This window comes from Bos indicus x Bos taurus, chromosome 23, assembly GCF_003369695.1.
Source record: "Bos indicus x Bos taurus breed Angus x Brahman F1 hybrid chromosome 23, Bos_hybrid_MaternalHap_v2.0, whole genome shotgun sequence".
NCBI classification, from domain to species: domain Eukaryota; kingdom Metazoa; phylum Chordata; class Mammalia; order Artiodactyla; family Bovidae; genus Bos; species Bos indicus x Bos taurus.
Genome location: NC_040098.1, coordinates 6,302,630 through 6,319,308, shown reverse-complemented (window position 1 = coordinate 6,319,308; position 16,679 = coordinate 6,302,630). Strand labels below are relative to the sequence as shown.

Genomic DNA, 16,679 nt, shown 5'->3' with positions numbered 1-16,679 from the left:
TGCCATTTCCTTCTCCAACGCATGAAAGTGAAAAGTGAAAATGAAGTTGCTCTGTCATGTCTGACTCTTAGTGACCCCATGGACTGCAGCCTACCAGGCTCCTCCGCCCATGGAATTTTCCAAGCAAGAGTACTGGAGTGGGGTGCCATTGCAGATATGAATTAATAATGTCTTGTGACTTTTGAAAGAATTGGTTACAAACATTGGTTTTATCCAAAGAATAATTTAGATTTTGTACTGGCAAAACAGATTACTGCATCTCCTCCTAGTTGCATACTCTGCAAGACATTGACAGTTGTCCTAAGAAAAGGCCAAGGTAGGTTATGGAGATAGTGTCACTTGAACAACAATGAGAATAATTGTGGAAATAGTGAAAAAGGAAGCATGGAAGGGGATGGTGGGAATTGTGATGCTTATTTTGGGTATGTGAAGGATTGTCATGTGGAAGATATATTGCAAGTAAAGATGCAATAAGATGCAAACTAGGAATTAGGAATAAAAAATTGAGAAAGACAAATGCTGGTTTAAGACCTTATTTTAATGTAAGGAAGAGTTTTCTAAGCTTTAGAGCAGTCACATGATGATGGAGGTAGTAAATTGTGGTGGTCACATCCAAACTAGGTGGAGAACATTATCAGAAGGCTTTTAATATTAGACTGAAGCTCAGGCTAGATGATCCCAAGGTCCTACCCAAGTTCAGCATTGTAATCAATCCAATGCAATACTCCTATCATGATTATTGAAAGTGAAAGGGTCATGAACTCAAGCTCTGACAAATCCCCAAGTGCTACTCTTGGAGACAAAATCAATCCATGAGAGAATGGCAGGTGATGCCAGTCCTGAGTCAATGAGAAGAAAGAGCAGCCAGGGTGCGGGGTTCCCCAGAGAGCTCATGGCTGCGTGGGCACCACTCCATTCTACAGTTGTGTGTTGTCATCTAGTCACTAAGTCATAGCCCACCAGGCTCCTCTGTCCATGGGGTTTCCCAGGCAAGAATACTACTGCATTGGGTTGCCATTTCCTTCTTCCAGGGATCTTCATGACCCAGGGGTTGAACCACATCTCCTGCATTGGCAGGTGGATACTCTACCACTAAGCCACTAGGGAAACCCACGTCCTACTGAGAATCCCTTTAATGTTGTGGGTTATTGTCCTTCAAGGATTTGCTGCTATATTTCATGAGACACATATATTCTTCAATTCAAAAATGATCTCCAGCTCGTTTGAGGAGCAGGGAGGAGGAGAGGAGGAGATATCTCAAAGATGCAGCAAGTGCGACGTTGGCAAAGCCAAGCAAATGTTGCCTGAAACGACTTTTGCATCCCCCAACTTGAGGAACACAGTGACTGCCCTTCATCCCTTTCTATTTAAGTGTCCCACACGAAAACATAGGCACATCCTATATTAACCCTCTGTTGCCAAGCTTCATGTCCAGAGATCTATACTTGAGACATGAAAGGTGGGGGGAGTAGAAAAGAGGGAGATGGAGCCCACGGAGACACAGGTTGACATCGTTTTCATGATTTTTTTTTTTCCCCCTACTTTAGTCCTAGCTCCCCTGGGCGCGGGAGGAGGCTGTGGGCTGCGGACTCCGCGCTGGAACCAGGAGTCATTGAGCCAGAGCCCAGGGAGCGTCCCCTCCCGGTGTCCCTGCTGCAGCCTCCGGCTGGTCCCTGGATGCTCAGCCTCGCTGCCTCCTGGGGCAGCATCTCCTCCAAAGACAGCCCCGCCGCCGCCGCACCGGGTGCCCGGTGGGCGCGAGACTCCGAGGCATTGGCTCCGTAACTTTTCACGTCATTTTCTGCTCCGGATCCCCTGGTAGCCGGTCCGCGCCTCCTCCCGCCTCAGAGCGCGGCGCCCATGGGGCAGGGGCCGAGCCGCTTGCAGCACTGAGTGGACCCGGGCTGGAGCCAGGGATGTCCGGCACCAAACTGGAGGACTCCCCGCCTTGTCGCAACTGGTCATCGGCTCCGGAGCTGAATGAAACTCAAGAGCCCTTTTTAAACCCCACCGACTATGACGACGAGGAATTCCTGCGGTACCTGTGGAGGGAGTACCTCCACCCCAAAGAATACGAGTGGGTCCTGATCGCCGGCTACATCATCGTGTTCGTGGTGGCGCTTATTGGGAACGTCCTGGGTGAGTGTCGCTCCGGGCAGCCCCCGCGGGGGCCGCCACGTCCACGCGCCCGGGGCTGTCAATACCCCTCCTCCCTGCAGGGATGCATACAAAGAGGTCGCTGCTCTTGGGGTGGGGTTATTATTATCATTTTTTTTTTCAACAGAAGTTTTCGGATTTTAGGAACCAGAACTGAGCCCTGGAATGGTGATCCTTTATTTCTGCAGGGAGGCGCTGGGAGCCGCGCTGCCTTTGCGATCACCTGGGTTCCCAGCGCCAGAAGAGGGGCAGGGCTGTCCAGGTGAATGTGCCGGAGTGTGGGGGCAGTCAGTCATCATTTTGTGTCACGTGGTCGTGGCCGGGTGTTTGGGGGTTCCTGGGGGGGAGGTCAGTCTGGCAGGATGCGAAGCTGTGTCCCTAAGGGACAAGCTCTCCTGGGCTGGGGGAGTCATAAAAGATTTGTGAGCCCGGTACACTGTCCTTTGGCGAGAGAGAGGGTTGAGGCTCTGTCTAAAGGTGGTAACGAAAGGGCAGGGAGTGGGGACGGAGGCAAAGCAGGGAGGTGTGCTCATGCACAGAAGCTGAATTAAAAGGGACCCATGCCGCTGGGAGCAAGCAAGAAGGAGGAGGGGCCTCTGAGAAAAGTACCAGGGCGATCGCGATCATTCATCCATCCATCTACCCCATCCATTCATTCATTTATCTACGGTACGCATGTATTTTCCAGAGCATGCTCCGTTTCCAGGCTCGGGAAATATTTGCAACTGATTTCCGCCCCCCAAAGCTGAGACCAACCTTAGCGCTAGGTTCTCACTGTTCCTCTCTGTCTAGGTTTGTATGTAAACATACATTTCTTCGCCCACTTTACACCTCTGCACAATTTTTGAGGGTTGGGCGGGGGGAGTGCAGTGGCGAGATGGTGGCTGTGGTGATGGAGTTTATTAGGGCAGCTGGAAGCCGACTTTTTTAAAAAAGCAGCTTTGGAAGGGAGGGTGGACTACACATGAATTGTGAATGGAAGGAGCGTCTACCTTGATGAATGGAGAGAGACTGGAGGTGTTTAAGTGCAGAGGGCAGTGTGGAGGGAATCTCTGTGGAAAATGACAAGAGAGAAGCTAAGCTAGGAGAAGATGCTCTTGATTACAAAAAGGCGGAGAAGGTGAGTGAGGTGGAATAGGCTGGGAGGCACTGAAATCCAAAACATAGACTTTGTAACTGCAATGGAGGCTGATAAGAGACTTACTAGGCTCTCAGCACCAGCTTGATTTTAACCTTCTCTCCCCAAGGGTGTCAGTCTGGTAAGAAGCATCCAATGTAGTCCCTCACCTACTCAGGGGCAGAGTAGCTGATAGGTGACTGAAAGGCATTCCTCAGAGCTGGTAGATTATTATTTGATAAGAAAGATAAGAACCCCCTGAAAACTTTAGTTGACCCCGTCTACATGTTCTTTCAGCCTGTTTTAATTTTGCTGCTGTTTTTAAAGGCAAACATAAAGGAAATCTTTTGAGGATGCAAGTTAGGTGGATGGAAGTGGAAATACACATTATTAGGGCTATCTGTTGTAAGGATAAATCTGTTAATCATAATGCTATGCTTTTCTTGTTTCCCTTCTTATTATCTATCCTTAAAACTACAACAATTAGGATATATGGCTACTAGCAGAGCAACATTTTACTGCATTATGCTAACACTTAATGATAAGTGAATAATCAAAATTGAACATCTATTGAGTACCTACTGTGTGCCAGACACCTTCACATATACTGTCTCACTTAAAGCTAAGAGTAACCTGCATTTGACAGAAGAAGCAAGACTTAGAGAAATGAAATGAGTTTTTAAGGAACTTGATTCAGATTTGGTTTCATTCCTTCTGACCTCGGTCCAGAATTCTCCACTGTTATTCTACTCTAGATTTAGAAACCATATAGAGAATGAATTCTTTGCTCCTGGTATCTGCAAGCTTATTGAATGCATTTCCTGTTCTCCTCTGCATTTAAGTCCACTATTAATAAATTACCATGAAGGGTTAATTATTCTGTCATTCTCTCCAACAGAAACCCACCCGGAGAGGAACTTTATTGCATTGCAGTAAAATTTTGACGTTTTGCAGAATGGCTACAAATCACAACTAATTTTCTTTCAGGCTTAACCTCTGTGGTAAAATTTGCTCCTTTTTGCTGTTATGTTACTCTAGCTTGCACAGACCTGTGATGCATTATCTTTGTATCCTAATTGCATAGTTTAGGGGTGCGTGTTGGCTAGTCCGAGGAGTGTTTTAGTCTCAATAAGGAAACACCTCTACAGTAAGGCTGCTTGTTTGGTCACACCAAGGCAGACAGCACTGTCCACATCCCTAAGAGCTGAAACGGCCAATTTTATTCAGCATAAAACAAATAAACAAACAAAAAAGACATACAAAAAGCACTCTGTTTTCAAAAAACTGACAGCTGTTTTATTCAGGACTGGATGGCACTGACATCTTCTCTGGCTGAACTGAAACCCATAGTCTTTACTGACATATTCCCTGAAAGTTGATGAGGTTGAAGTTTGACATTTAAGCAAATGAGAAGCATCATTACTCACAGACAGCTTCCTGCTCTTGGAAGTCTGTGTCAAATTTGCAAAACAGATTAGATTGCCCCTCCACTCCATCGTATGTCATTTTATGCAGAGTGGCAGGACAAGAAGTCACATTATTCATTCAAGATAGAGGCAACATTAGGTATGAAGGTGAAATACCACAGCCCAGCCAGCAGATGTAATCACTGACCCTTCAGGTCCACTTACCACTTGTACGTTCATGTAACTGACTACTTGGAAAATCTCAACCTTGTTGAACTTACAAAGAGAATGTAATCAGTTAGAAGTCATTACTCCCACAGTGTTCTTTTGTGAACAGAATGACAACATCACTATCATACCACCTATTTTTCTGCTCTCCATGGTACCTCTCTCATTATATATCCTCTCCATCATCAGAAGCTTCTTTCCCAAGATAATAAGCAGTTTCTTAGAAAAAATGTTGACAAAAATTATTCAAAGATAAGGCAAAAATTAGTCTACATGCAATTTCATGATTATACACATGCCAATAAAAACATGCACGTGTGTGTGCTAAGTCACTTCAGTTGTGTCCAACTCTTTGCATCCTGTGAACCATAGCCCACCAGGCTCCTCTGTCCATGAGATTCTCCAGGCAAGAATACTAGGGTGGGTTGCATGCCCTCCTACAAGGGATCTTTCTGACCCAGGGATCGTACCCACATCTTTTGGCTCTCCAACATAGGCATGCAGGTTCTTTACCACTAGCAGCATCTGGGAAGCCCAATAAAAACATACACGTCTAATTATAGAATTATAGGCCTTAGAAAGGAAGGTGATTCTTGGTTTCTTTTTGGAGATAGTGTTTTTCCACTATCTTCAAAATTATGTCACATATAACCTATTCCTAAATATATCTTGTACTTTAGCCAAGTAGCTGCATTCAATTATTAGACCAGTACATCTTGAGCAATGCTTGTTGCTGTTCAGTCGCTCAGTCCTGTCTGACTCTGTGACCCCATGGACTGCAGCACACCAGGATTCCTTGTCTTTCACTATCTCCCAGAGTTTGCTCAAGCTCATGTCCACTGAATCGGTGATGACATCCAGCCATCTCATCCTCTGTCATCCCCTTCTCCTCCTGCCTTCAATCTTTCCCAGCATCAGGGTCTTTGCCAATGTGTTGGCTCTTCACTTCAGGTGGCCAAAGTGTTGGAGTTTTAGTTTCAGCATCAGTCAAGCAATGCTTTGTTTTTAAAATTCCTGTGTTTGTGGGGAGAAGGTTCTTGGGAACACTCAAGAGAATTTTTTTTTTGTATCATTCCTGCTACTCTTTGAGTAGAAACTGAATGGAGAGATGGGTTCTAGTCAGTTCAGATTTTAAATATCTGAAGGAAAGGAGTAATTCTCTGCTTCTATTACTTCTGCATTCAAATGTATGGTTTTCACCTGAAGTGTTTTTGTCTTCCCTGTTGTCATCTTCATATGAAAAATGAGGAGAACATTCAATAAATGACATCAGTCCAGCTGTGCATCTCACTGCTTGTGTGGCCATTAGCAAAACTGTCAAACTCTCCAAGCCTGTTTTTTTCCAATTGAAAATCATTGTTTATAATTACTGACTTGACTCAGACATTGAGAACAGACTTATGGTTGCCAAGGGAGTTGGGAGTTGACGGAGGGATGGAGTAGGAGTTTGGGTTTAGCAGATGCAAACTATTGAATATAGATGCTTAAACAACAAAGTGCTACTGTATCCTGTGACAAACTATAATGGAAAAGCTTATGAAAAACTGTATTGATATGTATAACTTAATCACTTTGCTGTATAGCAGAAATTAACACAACATTGTAAATCAACTATATTTTAATAAACTACACTTATAAAAATAAACGCAAAATAAAAAAAAAAATTCCTGCCTTGTAGAGATCCTGTGAGGATATATGAATATCCTATATATAGATATATAGAGGATTGCACATATATATTTTTTCTGGACACAGTATACACTAAATGCCAATTTCTATCCCTTCATTCTCACTAGAAATCTGTCCCTGGTGTGGTTAGTAATCATCCTCTGCCTCCATGACCAGTCTGTAGTTTTGCTAAGCCTTCGTGGCCTCTATTCTGGTGTTTTCCTCAATTGAGTGTTTTCCTAGAAGCTGTTAGTAGCCTGGTGTTGGCATACCCACCCAGCTCCACCCACTCACCGCCCCCATCAGATGTTTATTGCCTCATAGTAGCTGTTTAACATTGCCTTCCTGCCTCTGTGTGAAAGTCATTCCTAACCATCACAATAAGTTTCTCTTGGTTACATTTGTATGCACCAGGTTCCATTCACTCAGAGTTTTTGCAGTATTAGCCGACTGGTCTATCTGTATTGATGTTTTAAATAGCATGCACATACGAAATATGTTGACTTAAAGCACACTGCCCATTAAGAAATGTATCCAATAAGGGTTAAACTAAACTGGGTAGGTGGAATGGAGAGAATACATGTAATAGGATTGCTTCTTACGGAGCTGCTAATCGGATGCCCTAGACACGGAAATGGCATAGTTTCAAAGTTGCAAGTTTGTGTTGCTCCTAAATCTGAGACCTTTCTTTTCTGCTTATCCTAAAGCCCACCTCTGCTCTGTGGGTCTTTTAGAACCCACCTTTTCTTACACAGGAAGCAGAAAGAGCTTAGAGATAATACATTACTCATCTCTGCTGAGACCCAACAGAAGTCATGAATAGTGACCATAAAAGGTAAGATTAGCCACTAAGCTTTAAACTTGACTTTAGTTACAGAATGCAATGCATGCTTACCTGAAGAAGAATTAAACTGATACCCTCACATTTTTCCTAATATCATAACCACTTAATTTTACCAGGTAAAATAAATCATGTTTTTGACTTGAACAGAATGTCGGTGATAACTTTTTAAATGACTGTCTCATAGATAACAGCAGCATTTATCATGGGCTGACAGTAATGAGATAACATGTGCTGCTGATAATTGAAATAGAATGGGTTCTTTCTGTATTTGAAAAAAAAATGATGAGTAAAGTGAAATAAATGAAAATAATACCAACTTATAAAAGAGGCTGAATCTAACACTTAAATACAAACACATCAACTTTTACAATTTTTTCTTGATTTTGTTAGAGCATACATGTACTTTTTATGTTTTTTCAATTTTTTTAAATTTCATATTTTAAAGCATGTTTGCAAATCCTTCCATACTGTAGTTTTGTTAGCATTCCTAAGTTCCTGAATCTTACTCAGCTCCTCAGATTTCAGGAATATGCACCAGTGGTGCTATTTCCTTGTGAGAGATAATCTTTTCATCCTTCTTCTTCTAGAATTCTGACATAGCTTCCAACCTTAGGGCTCTGTTGAATAATAATGGCTCTGCTGGCTCACTGGTGAGGTCCAATCAATGACATGTGATGAGTGAAATGAAGGGCATTAAAAAAATTTTTTTGTTTATTATTTTTTTTAATTTAAAGATAATTACAATGTTGTGTTAGTTTCTGCTGTACAACATAGTGAAGCAGCTATATATATATTTATATATTCCTTCCTTCTTGGATCTTCTACAACCACCCCCATCCCACGCCTCTAGGTCGTCACAGAGCATCAAGATGAGACCCCTGTGCTTTACAGCAGGTTTCCATTATCTGTTTTATATATGGTAGTGTGTATATATATATATATATATATGTCAGTGCTACTCTCCCAATTCATCTCCCCACCATGTCGTCATGTCCATTCTCTCCGTGTCTCTATTCCTGCCCTGCAAAGAGGCTCGTCTGTATCATCTTTCTAGATTTCATACATATGCATTAATATATGATATTTATCTGACTCTGACTTAATTCACTCTGTTTGTCAGACTCCTTGTTGTTCTTTAGTCACTCAGTCCTCTCTGCTCTTTTTACAACCCCATGGACTGTAGCCCACTAGGCTCCTCTGTTCATGGGATTTCTCAGGCAAGAATGCTGGACTGGGTTGCCATTTCCTTCTCCAGGGGAATCTTCCTGACCCAGGGACTGAACGCATGTCTCCTGCATTGCAGGTGGATTCTCTACCACTGAGTCACTGGAGAAGCCCTTGTACAGATCCATCCAAATGGAAGGGTATTTATTTGTCTCCAACTCCTTTTCTCATTGCAAAGGAAAATAAAGAATATTTATTGAGACTACCAGGTCCCGGAAGCTAGGTTCCACCATGAATACATGTATTTCCATGATGCCTCATAACAAACATAACAAGGAGATGAATAGCTTTGATTTACAAATGAGAAACATGAAATCCAGAAAGGTATTTTCCTTGTACCAAAGTTTAGCCAGACAATAAGCATCAGCACTAGGTTTCCAATATGGATTGATCAGACTCCATGGCCCACCCGTGTTCCATTATTTCCTCCTGCCTTTGTCCCATATTTCTAATCCTGACCAAGAAAAAGAAAAGAAAATAGAGAATGAGAATGCTGCTGAGGTGGGTGCCCTCCAGATGATTTATGGAGCTGTGCTGGCCGGTTGCCACGCCGCTCCTCTGCTAGACCACAGTCCTTCAGGTCGGAGGATGAGCTCATTTGATAAGCTAACCAAGGTCAGGCTAGGGTTACTTTGCAAGAGAAAATTTCAAGGTAAAATAGGTGCTGCCAAAAATGCTTTTGCCTGTTCGGGGGGTGACTCACTGGATAAATATCAGATAATTGTGACCAAGGATTATTTTGTTACTGAAGGTGCTGTCTTTAGACACCATTAAAGACCAAGGACCTAAACATTTACTATCTCAGATAATCCAAAGATCTTTTTGATCTTTTTTCCCCTTCATTTTCAAACCTTCTCAAAAAATTTATTTTTCTTTTCATAAAAAAAATCATATTCTTATGGAATCATTTCAAAATCATAAGTTTGTATCGATTCGACAGAGTAGGTCAACATTTATATCACATAATAGTGTTCCTAGAGCACAGTGGTGTGGCACATGTCCAAAGAGGCCTTACCCACAGCATCATACGTGAAACGACCTTTAGACACTGACAGGGGAACACTTAGAGAGGCTGTTGTGTGAAATGCATGACATATATGACCAGTCACTTAGATATCTGACTCAGGACTGAATTTATTCATTTCATCTTTGTTCCTGATGAGAGATCATCTCTTAACCAAGTAAGTGGTCTAGATATATATTTATATTGCATGAAATTCCTTTGTCATTGGAACTGCTTCCTTAGAAACAAAATCCCAAACTATTCAGAATGAATAAGTACTTTATTCTTGAAAATAATTTCGGATTATTACATTGAGTCTTCTACAGTAATTTGCTCTCAATATCACATACATATGAATGGTGTTTGACATTTGTATATTATTTTACTCCTCAGAATACACTGTTAAATATATTGCCTCATTTATTCTTCAGAACAATCTAATGACGTAGGTCCTACTTAATGAAAATTTTAGGTCCCTGAAATGATTTGAATTCATTTTAAAAGTTTGAATACACGGAAACCTCCAGGTAATCTGTGTGAGCTTGGGAAAAGCTTGCCAGCTTCCTGTATCCCAAGAAGCCAGAATAAGGATACAAACTCTCATTGTCTGATTTTCAGCTACGATGTCTTTCGCATCTGGCTTTGTCAACATTCTGAGTTCAGACACAAATTAACCAGATTTACAAAACTTGCACATGCATAAGTAAATAAATCCAATGTCTTAATTGAAAATAAGAAGGTACTCGTACAAGTCATAATACTTGAAGCTCTTTCAATCATCATGTTCTCTTTCTGTAGACATAACTATGTGAAGAGCTTTATTGGTCTGAAAAAGTAGGCTGTGCCGTACTAGCAAATGAACCCTAAATTCTTCTTGGCTTAGCATCACAGAAGATCGTTTCTTATCTGTTTGACATCTAATGTGGCTTGGAGAGTCCTTCGTATCCAGTGACTCAAGGGCCAGATGTTCTCTCTGTTCATGGACCGCCTCAGCATACAGCCTCTGTGAAACTAACCTCCAGGAGGGGTCCCAGCATCCCCCCATTGCCCAGTATTCACCCCCTGTCTTGTACCTTTTCATTTCGTGCCAGAAGTGATCTGGGTGACCAGCAGCATGCATACTTATATATATGCCAGTTTTGTAAGTATGGTTAATTTGTGTCTGAACTCAGAATGTTGATAAAATCAGGTGCCGAAGACATGATAGCTGAGGGTCAGAGAATGAGAGTATCCTTATTTTGCCTTCTTGGAATACAGCAGAGCGACAGTATGTCACCTTCAAGATTACATTATAAAAGATCATAGCTTCATCTTGGGCATTCACTTTCTTGCTCTTGGATTTCTTGCTCTGGGTAAAGTAAGCTGCTTTGTTGAGAGAAACTCATGTGTTAAGAAACTGAAATATCCAGCCAACAGCCATAGAGGAAACGTGGTCTGCTAACAACAACCACAAGCATGATCTTAGAAGTGAATCCTACAGCCAGATTGAACCTTGAGATGATGCCAGCAGCATCCTCCCCTGCCCTCACCAGCTTGACTTAATGACAGATTCTGAGACAGTATCTAGCTAAGCTTCTCGCAGATTCCTGACCTTGTAGAAGCTATGAGATGCTTGTTGTTTTAAGTTTTTTTTTTTTTTAATCTGGGGTTAAGTTGTTTTACAGCCTCTATGTTGTCATGATTGGAGAAGAGTGAGTGGGAAACTGCACAGTGGCTCTTAACTATCGTTGCCAAAAAGCCATGCATGCTGCTCAAGCCCCTAACCCTCTGAGCAAATCCAATCCCATTCTATCAACCTACCTACAAGTGCTGCTGAAACGTTTAACAGTCTCTGTCACAGGAACCAGACAAAGTAGTTACAAGTATTTTAACTTGCATAGTTTTAGAACAAGAGGATTTAGAGGAATCGAGTGCATAATGGCATAAGGCTAAGATAAGCTGGTAGATAGTTCCTCTCCACATTTTGGATCTCTGCCAACAAAAGTAACATATAGTATTGGGAGACTTTGTGCCAATTAGTGTAATAAGAATTCAGGGTTCAAAGATAGTAGAAATCTAGGAACCTACACACTAGGTGAAGAGACAAATACATTCACAGAGAATCTGAATATAAGGTGTCAAGTGCTCTGACATGAGTTACAGCATGTTGTCAAAGCACATAAGAAGGACACCTAGTTCCATTTAGGGGATTAGAGAGAGGTCCAAGAGAAGATGACTCCTACACTGAGTTTGTAATGCAGGGATTCACGTCACACAGGTGAGGAAAATTGAGCAAGTTGTTCTAGGCAAACAGCAAGTGCAAAATCAGAGAGGCGTGAAATAACATAAGCATGCAGAGAATGTTAAGTGACTGCGTAAGTGCAGATGAGCAGAGGCTAAGGATGGAACTGGGCTGGTAGATAAGGGCTGGGTTAAGGAGCGCAATGGGTCTCACCTTCTCTGAGACCGCAGCTTATAGGGAGCCCTTCAAAGACTTGGGTGCTGTCATTGAGAGACTTGGAAGGTTTTCACACTGGAGTCTGTCCTGTTTGCGTGCATACGAGCTCAGTCACTCAGTTGTGTCCGACTCTTTGTGACCCCATGGATTGTAGCCTGCCAGGCTTTTCTGTCGATAGGATTTTCCTGGCAAGAATACTGGATTGGGTTGTCATTTCCTTCTCCAGGGGATTTTCCCGACCGAGGGATCAAACCCACATTTCCTGCATTGCAGGTGGATACTTTACCACTGAGCCACCTGTGTCTTGTCTGGGGCTCTCTTAATCATGCCTGGCTTCCCTGGTGGCTCAGATGGAAAAGCGTCTCCCTGCAATGAAGGAGACCCAGGTTCGATCCCTGGGTTGGGAAGATCCCCTGGAGAAGAAAATGGCAACCCACTCCAGTACCTTTGCCTGGAAAATCCCATGGACAGAGCAGCCTAGTAGGCTACAGTCCATGGGGTCACAAAGAGTCAGACACAACTTTACTTTCACTTTTCACTTTAATTGAGCCTACTTTAATTTTAAAAAACTGATAATTGAATCCAATAAAAATTCTTCTAAGTGGCTTTCCATATGCTCCCTAAGAGAGAACAGGAAAAAGTGAGAAAATGAAGAAAGGGGTAAAGAAAAAAAGGGGAAAGACGAAGATTAAAATATAGGAACTAATGTTACCGTGTTTGCTTTGCTGAACATTTAAATTTGAGAAGAAATTTCTCTTTAAAATATGTTTTTCTTATTTCTTTCCTGAAAGATCAACATGTCAGTCTCTTGTGTCATAGTTCTATTAATATTTCCAATATTCTATACAGCTTTTCACTAAAATTATTTTCGTATTAACTTATTTTGGAGGTTTCAATGGGTCACCATGCTCCCAGCCATCCATCACGTTAAAGTTTAGATCATTTTTTCACCTCACACTAAAACCCAAAAGATGACAAATTTGAGACCTAATGAAAATTTTTCTTATTTTCCAACGAAATTCCCAATTTTTTACTACAGTTTACTTGCAACTTTCTAAATATGCTCATTTGAAAATTTACTTTAAATGGCATTGTAATCATTCCAATAATCGATGAAGATAATGCACTGACACTAGGTCAGCCTTTAGGGAATTATAGGAAACACATCTTTACGTGTTGACATGGTAACACTTCAAAATTGCTAAAACTGTAGTCACTATGAAAACTTTTTTTTGCTATTCCTAACTCACAAGGGAAACACAGCACAGATGAAAGCCTGTAATATCCCTTTCTAGATTTTCAGGGGGGTTTTATTCCTACTTAGTGACTTTAAGATGAATTTATGAGGCACATGTGGAGCCTTGATTTTGCTATTATGTTGTCAGAATTGGAGTCACAAAACCACTATCTATAGTAATTTATTTCATACATTCAGAATGAATTTGATGAGTCATCCACTTTGGTAGAGAACCATAATGTTTATAAATACCATTTTGAAGGCAACTTATCTTTCTTAAAATGTACAGATTGAGCTAATCTTTCTCACAGAAGTAGAGAGGTGTGGTTAATCCTTTTAACCATTTTGTCATTGGGTGAAACTGAGTCAGCCTTTCATTGTAAAAAATAGCTAAAGCTTAATCTCTGCAATCAGAATACTTAATACAAAAGTTTCTCAAGTTTAGAAAGCTGAAAAACAAATTCATTAAAACATCTCACCAGCTGGTGTAGGAAAAAGACTTCGTAATTGTTGGGATGTTTATGTGCTTGGGCTTGATTTATATTATAATTCAGCCACAGGAAGCCTGGAAAGCCTTGTTCTTTGAAATCATCAGAGATGGTGATGGTGACTCATAGATTCCTGAAAGTCAGTAAGATTATCCTAGTTTATAAATTTATGTGTTTTCTTCCCCAGACACGATCAACTGACTGCAACTGGCCAAACTATCTCAGTGGAAAAGGGGAAAAATAAGAATTTAAGAAGTTTAAAACACATAAGAAAACATGAGCACACTCACACACATACACACACACATTTTGGGGATTGTATTACATGAACAACATGATTTTGATGTACCCTATTTTTTCATGCAAGATTAAGAAGCTACCTTCCAAACTTTTAAAATGTCCAAAAATCTGGACATAAAGCCTTGACTTTCCCAAAGTCAAGAGATATTCTCAACTATCCTCTGAATGAATGGATTAGACTTTAGGGAAATTAAAAAATAAATACATTGGAGGCCTTGATTACATTCATGTAAGAAGGAGCACCCCTTAGGTGATTGATCTTTTTAGCAAAATGTATATTCTTTGAACAGACTCAGTATATTCCTGCTTTAAGGTCTTCAAAATTTCTAACCCCCTCTGGTTTGCTCCTGGCCAGTTCCTGCGCAGCTCACGTTGTCACATCTTAAGAGATGGTCTCTAAGGAGGCATCTCGTTTTGCATCTCTGCCCACAATGTTAGCCTCTCATTTTGTTTCTCTCATAGAACTTACTACTATTAGGAAATTTCCTGGTTGTACAGTGGTTAGGATCCTGTGCTTTCACTGCCGAGGGCCTGGGTTCAATCCCTGTGCAGGGAACTGAGATCCCAGAAGCTTCATGGCATGGACACAAATACGATGATGATGATAAAATAAAAGAATTTGTGATAGAAGAAGCAGACCTGAAAATTAAAGGAAAAAAACATTTAAAAGAACTTAGTACTATTAGAAATGATATTGTTCATTTGCTCATTTTATTGTTGCGTCCTATAAGTAACATACAAGTTCCGAGAGAGTAGTTCCTTTATTTCTCATTTTCGCAGATGTGTCATTAGCATCTAGAACAGTGCCCAACACACAGCAATGAATTAAAGTATTAGATTTCCACCAGGAAAAATGCTTTAGATATAAACACATTTTAAAAATTAGTAATTGTAGGTTTTAAATTTCTTCTATATACAATTTCAAAACAAACCTCAATCATTTGACTCATTTCTGAGATAATTTTGTTCAATATCTTGAGAACACACATATTAAAATAAATATTATATAATTACTAATGATTAGGGGAGACTATTTATAAAATCTCTCCCCATCACTCTAATTCCATTGACAATACCAAGAAGATGATTTTGCTCTCCTCTTGAGGAGCAAATGAGATTTACAAGCATATTCAAGAAATATGCTTTCAAATAGCATGCTGTATTCCTGCAATTACTGAGGAGAACATGTATAAAATCCGTAGTTAAAACCCACTTTGTTTCAAAGTGATTCTTAGTTGTGGTTGTTGTTTTTATGTTTTTATAGAAGCCTAAGGAAATGTGTGACCATTTGTGTCCCAGATGGGATAAGAGAGCTGAGACTGAATGTTATCACAACCTCATACTTTCTGTAAGAATAAAAGGGCTAAACATATCCCTGTATGAGCCCAAGATGATTCAGGAATGCCAACAGAGCCTCAGCTCTAGGAATCCTTTGTCATTTACCCCCATTGCTAGTGGCAATAGACTACAGAAAATGTAAAAAAAAAAATCATATTTTCAAGTGGACCTCAGGGGTAATGTTGGTAATAACTGGAGAGTTCCACATTCTTTTAATGTGAAACAAGAGAATTAATAAGCCCATTGACTAATTCTGGTCCTCAATTTCCTGAAATAGCCATCAAAGTAAAAAATTTTGAAAACCAAAGCACAGTCTTGCCCAAAGATGGGAGGCATTGTTAATTCTAGCAGACTTATGACTAACTCAAACAATATTATCAATATTTCTCATTACTGTGAATCAGTGAATTATAAAAGAATTTACATGTTGGGCTTTTAGAAGTTGTTGTATTACCCTAATTAACTAGCTCTTCAACAAGAGTAGTTGCCATCTGCCATCTAAGTTACTCCTCACCAGTGTCATAGGACGATTATTCACTCCTTTTCCCAGAAAGTGGAATTTTGTATCACACGACTGTTGTGTCTTAGGTGCTTGGATAGACTGTGTTAGTCTGTTTGAATAAATTTGCATAGTATCACTTGGCCTTTCTATTCCTGAGCAAGAAGTAAATATAATGCTCTGTCTTGCACTTCCTTTTTCCTTTTGCTAGTGCCTCCATGCTAGTATGTATAGAAAGTTGAAAAATACGTATTCAATTAAAGGAGAACACAAATATTAAAGGATAACACAAATTCTCATGTCCTTTTTTTTTTTGGGAAACTCAACTGAAATGGACTTGAGTTTCAGTGACTCATCAATACTGTCTCAGTGATCTAAAGCTCATTTTAAGCTACCTGGACATAGCAGTTAGAGGAATGAGAGCAAGAGTCAAGCTGGGTGCAGACTTTCCTTTCCAGTGAATGCAAGATCATAAGATCTCTCTGAGAACCAAGTCACCATTAGCAACAGTGACATCTACAGAATCTTGAAGTCATGAAAATATATTTTTCATCCAAATGGAGGTAAAGGCAGCATAAAGAAGCAGAGGGCTTAGTCCAACAAGAGCCGCAAAAGGTACACAGAATAAAGCAGCCTGGACCAACATACTGGCTTTCTAGGGCTTATCTAATTTGGAGCTATTTCCTTTTCTTATTTCATTCAGCAAATATTTATTGAGCACCCACAACGTGTA

At 40.7% G+C, this 16,679-nt stretch overlaps 1 protein-coding gene across 1 annotated transcript in view; it reads left to right on the top strand.

Annotated features, from left to right (window-relative positions):
- Positions 1-1,598: 1,598 nt before the first annotated feature.
- Positions 1,599-16,679, top strand: part of HCRTR2 (hypocretin receptor 2) — a 131,792-nt gene continuing 116,711 nt past the window's right edge. Inside the window, exon 1 of the mRNA XM_027525090.1 lies at positions 1,599-2,139. Within this exon, the coding sequence (XP_027380891.1) occupies positions 1,917-2,139 (223 nt within the window). The 5' untranslated portion in view covers positions 1,599-1,916. The remainder of the gene's footprint in view (positions 2,140-16,679) is intronic.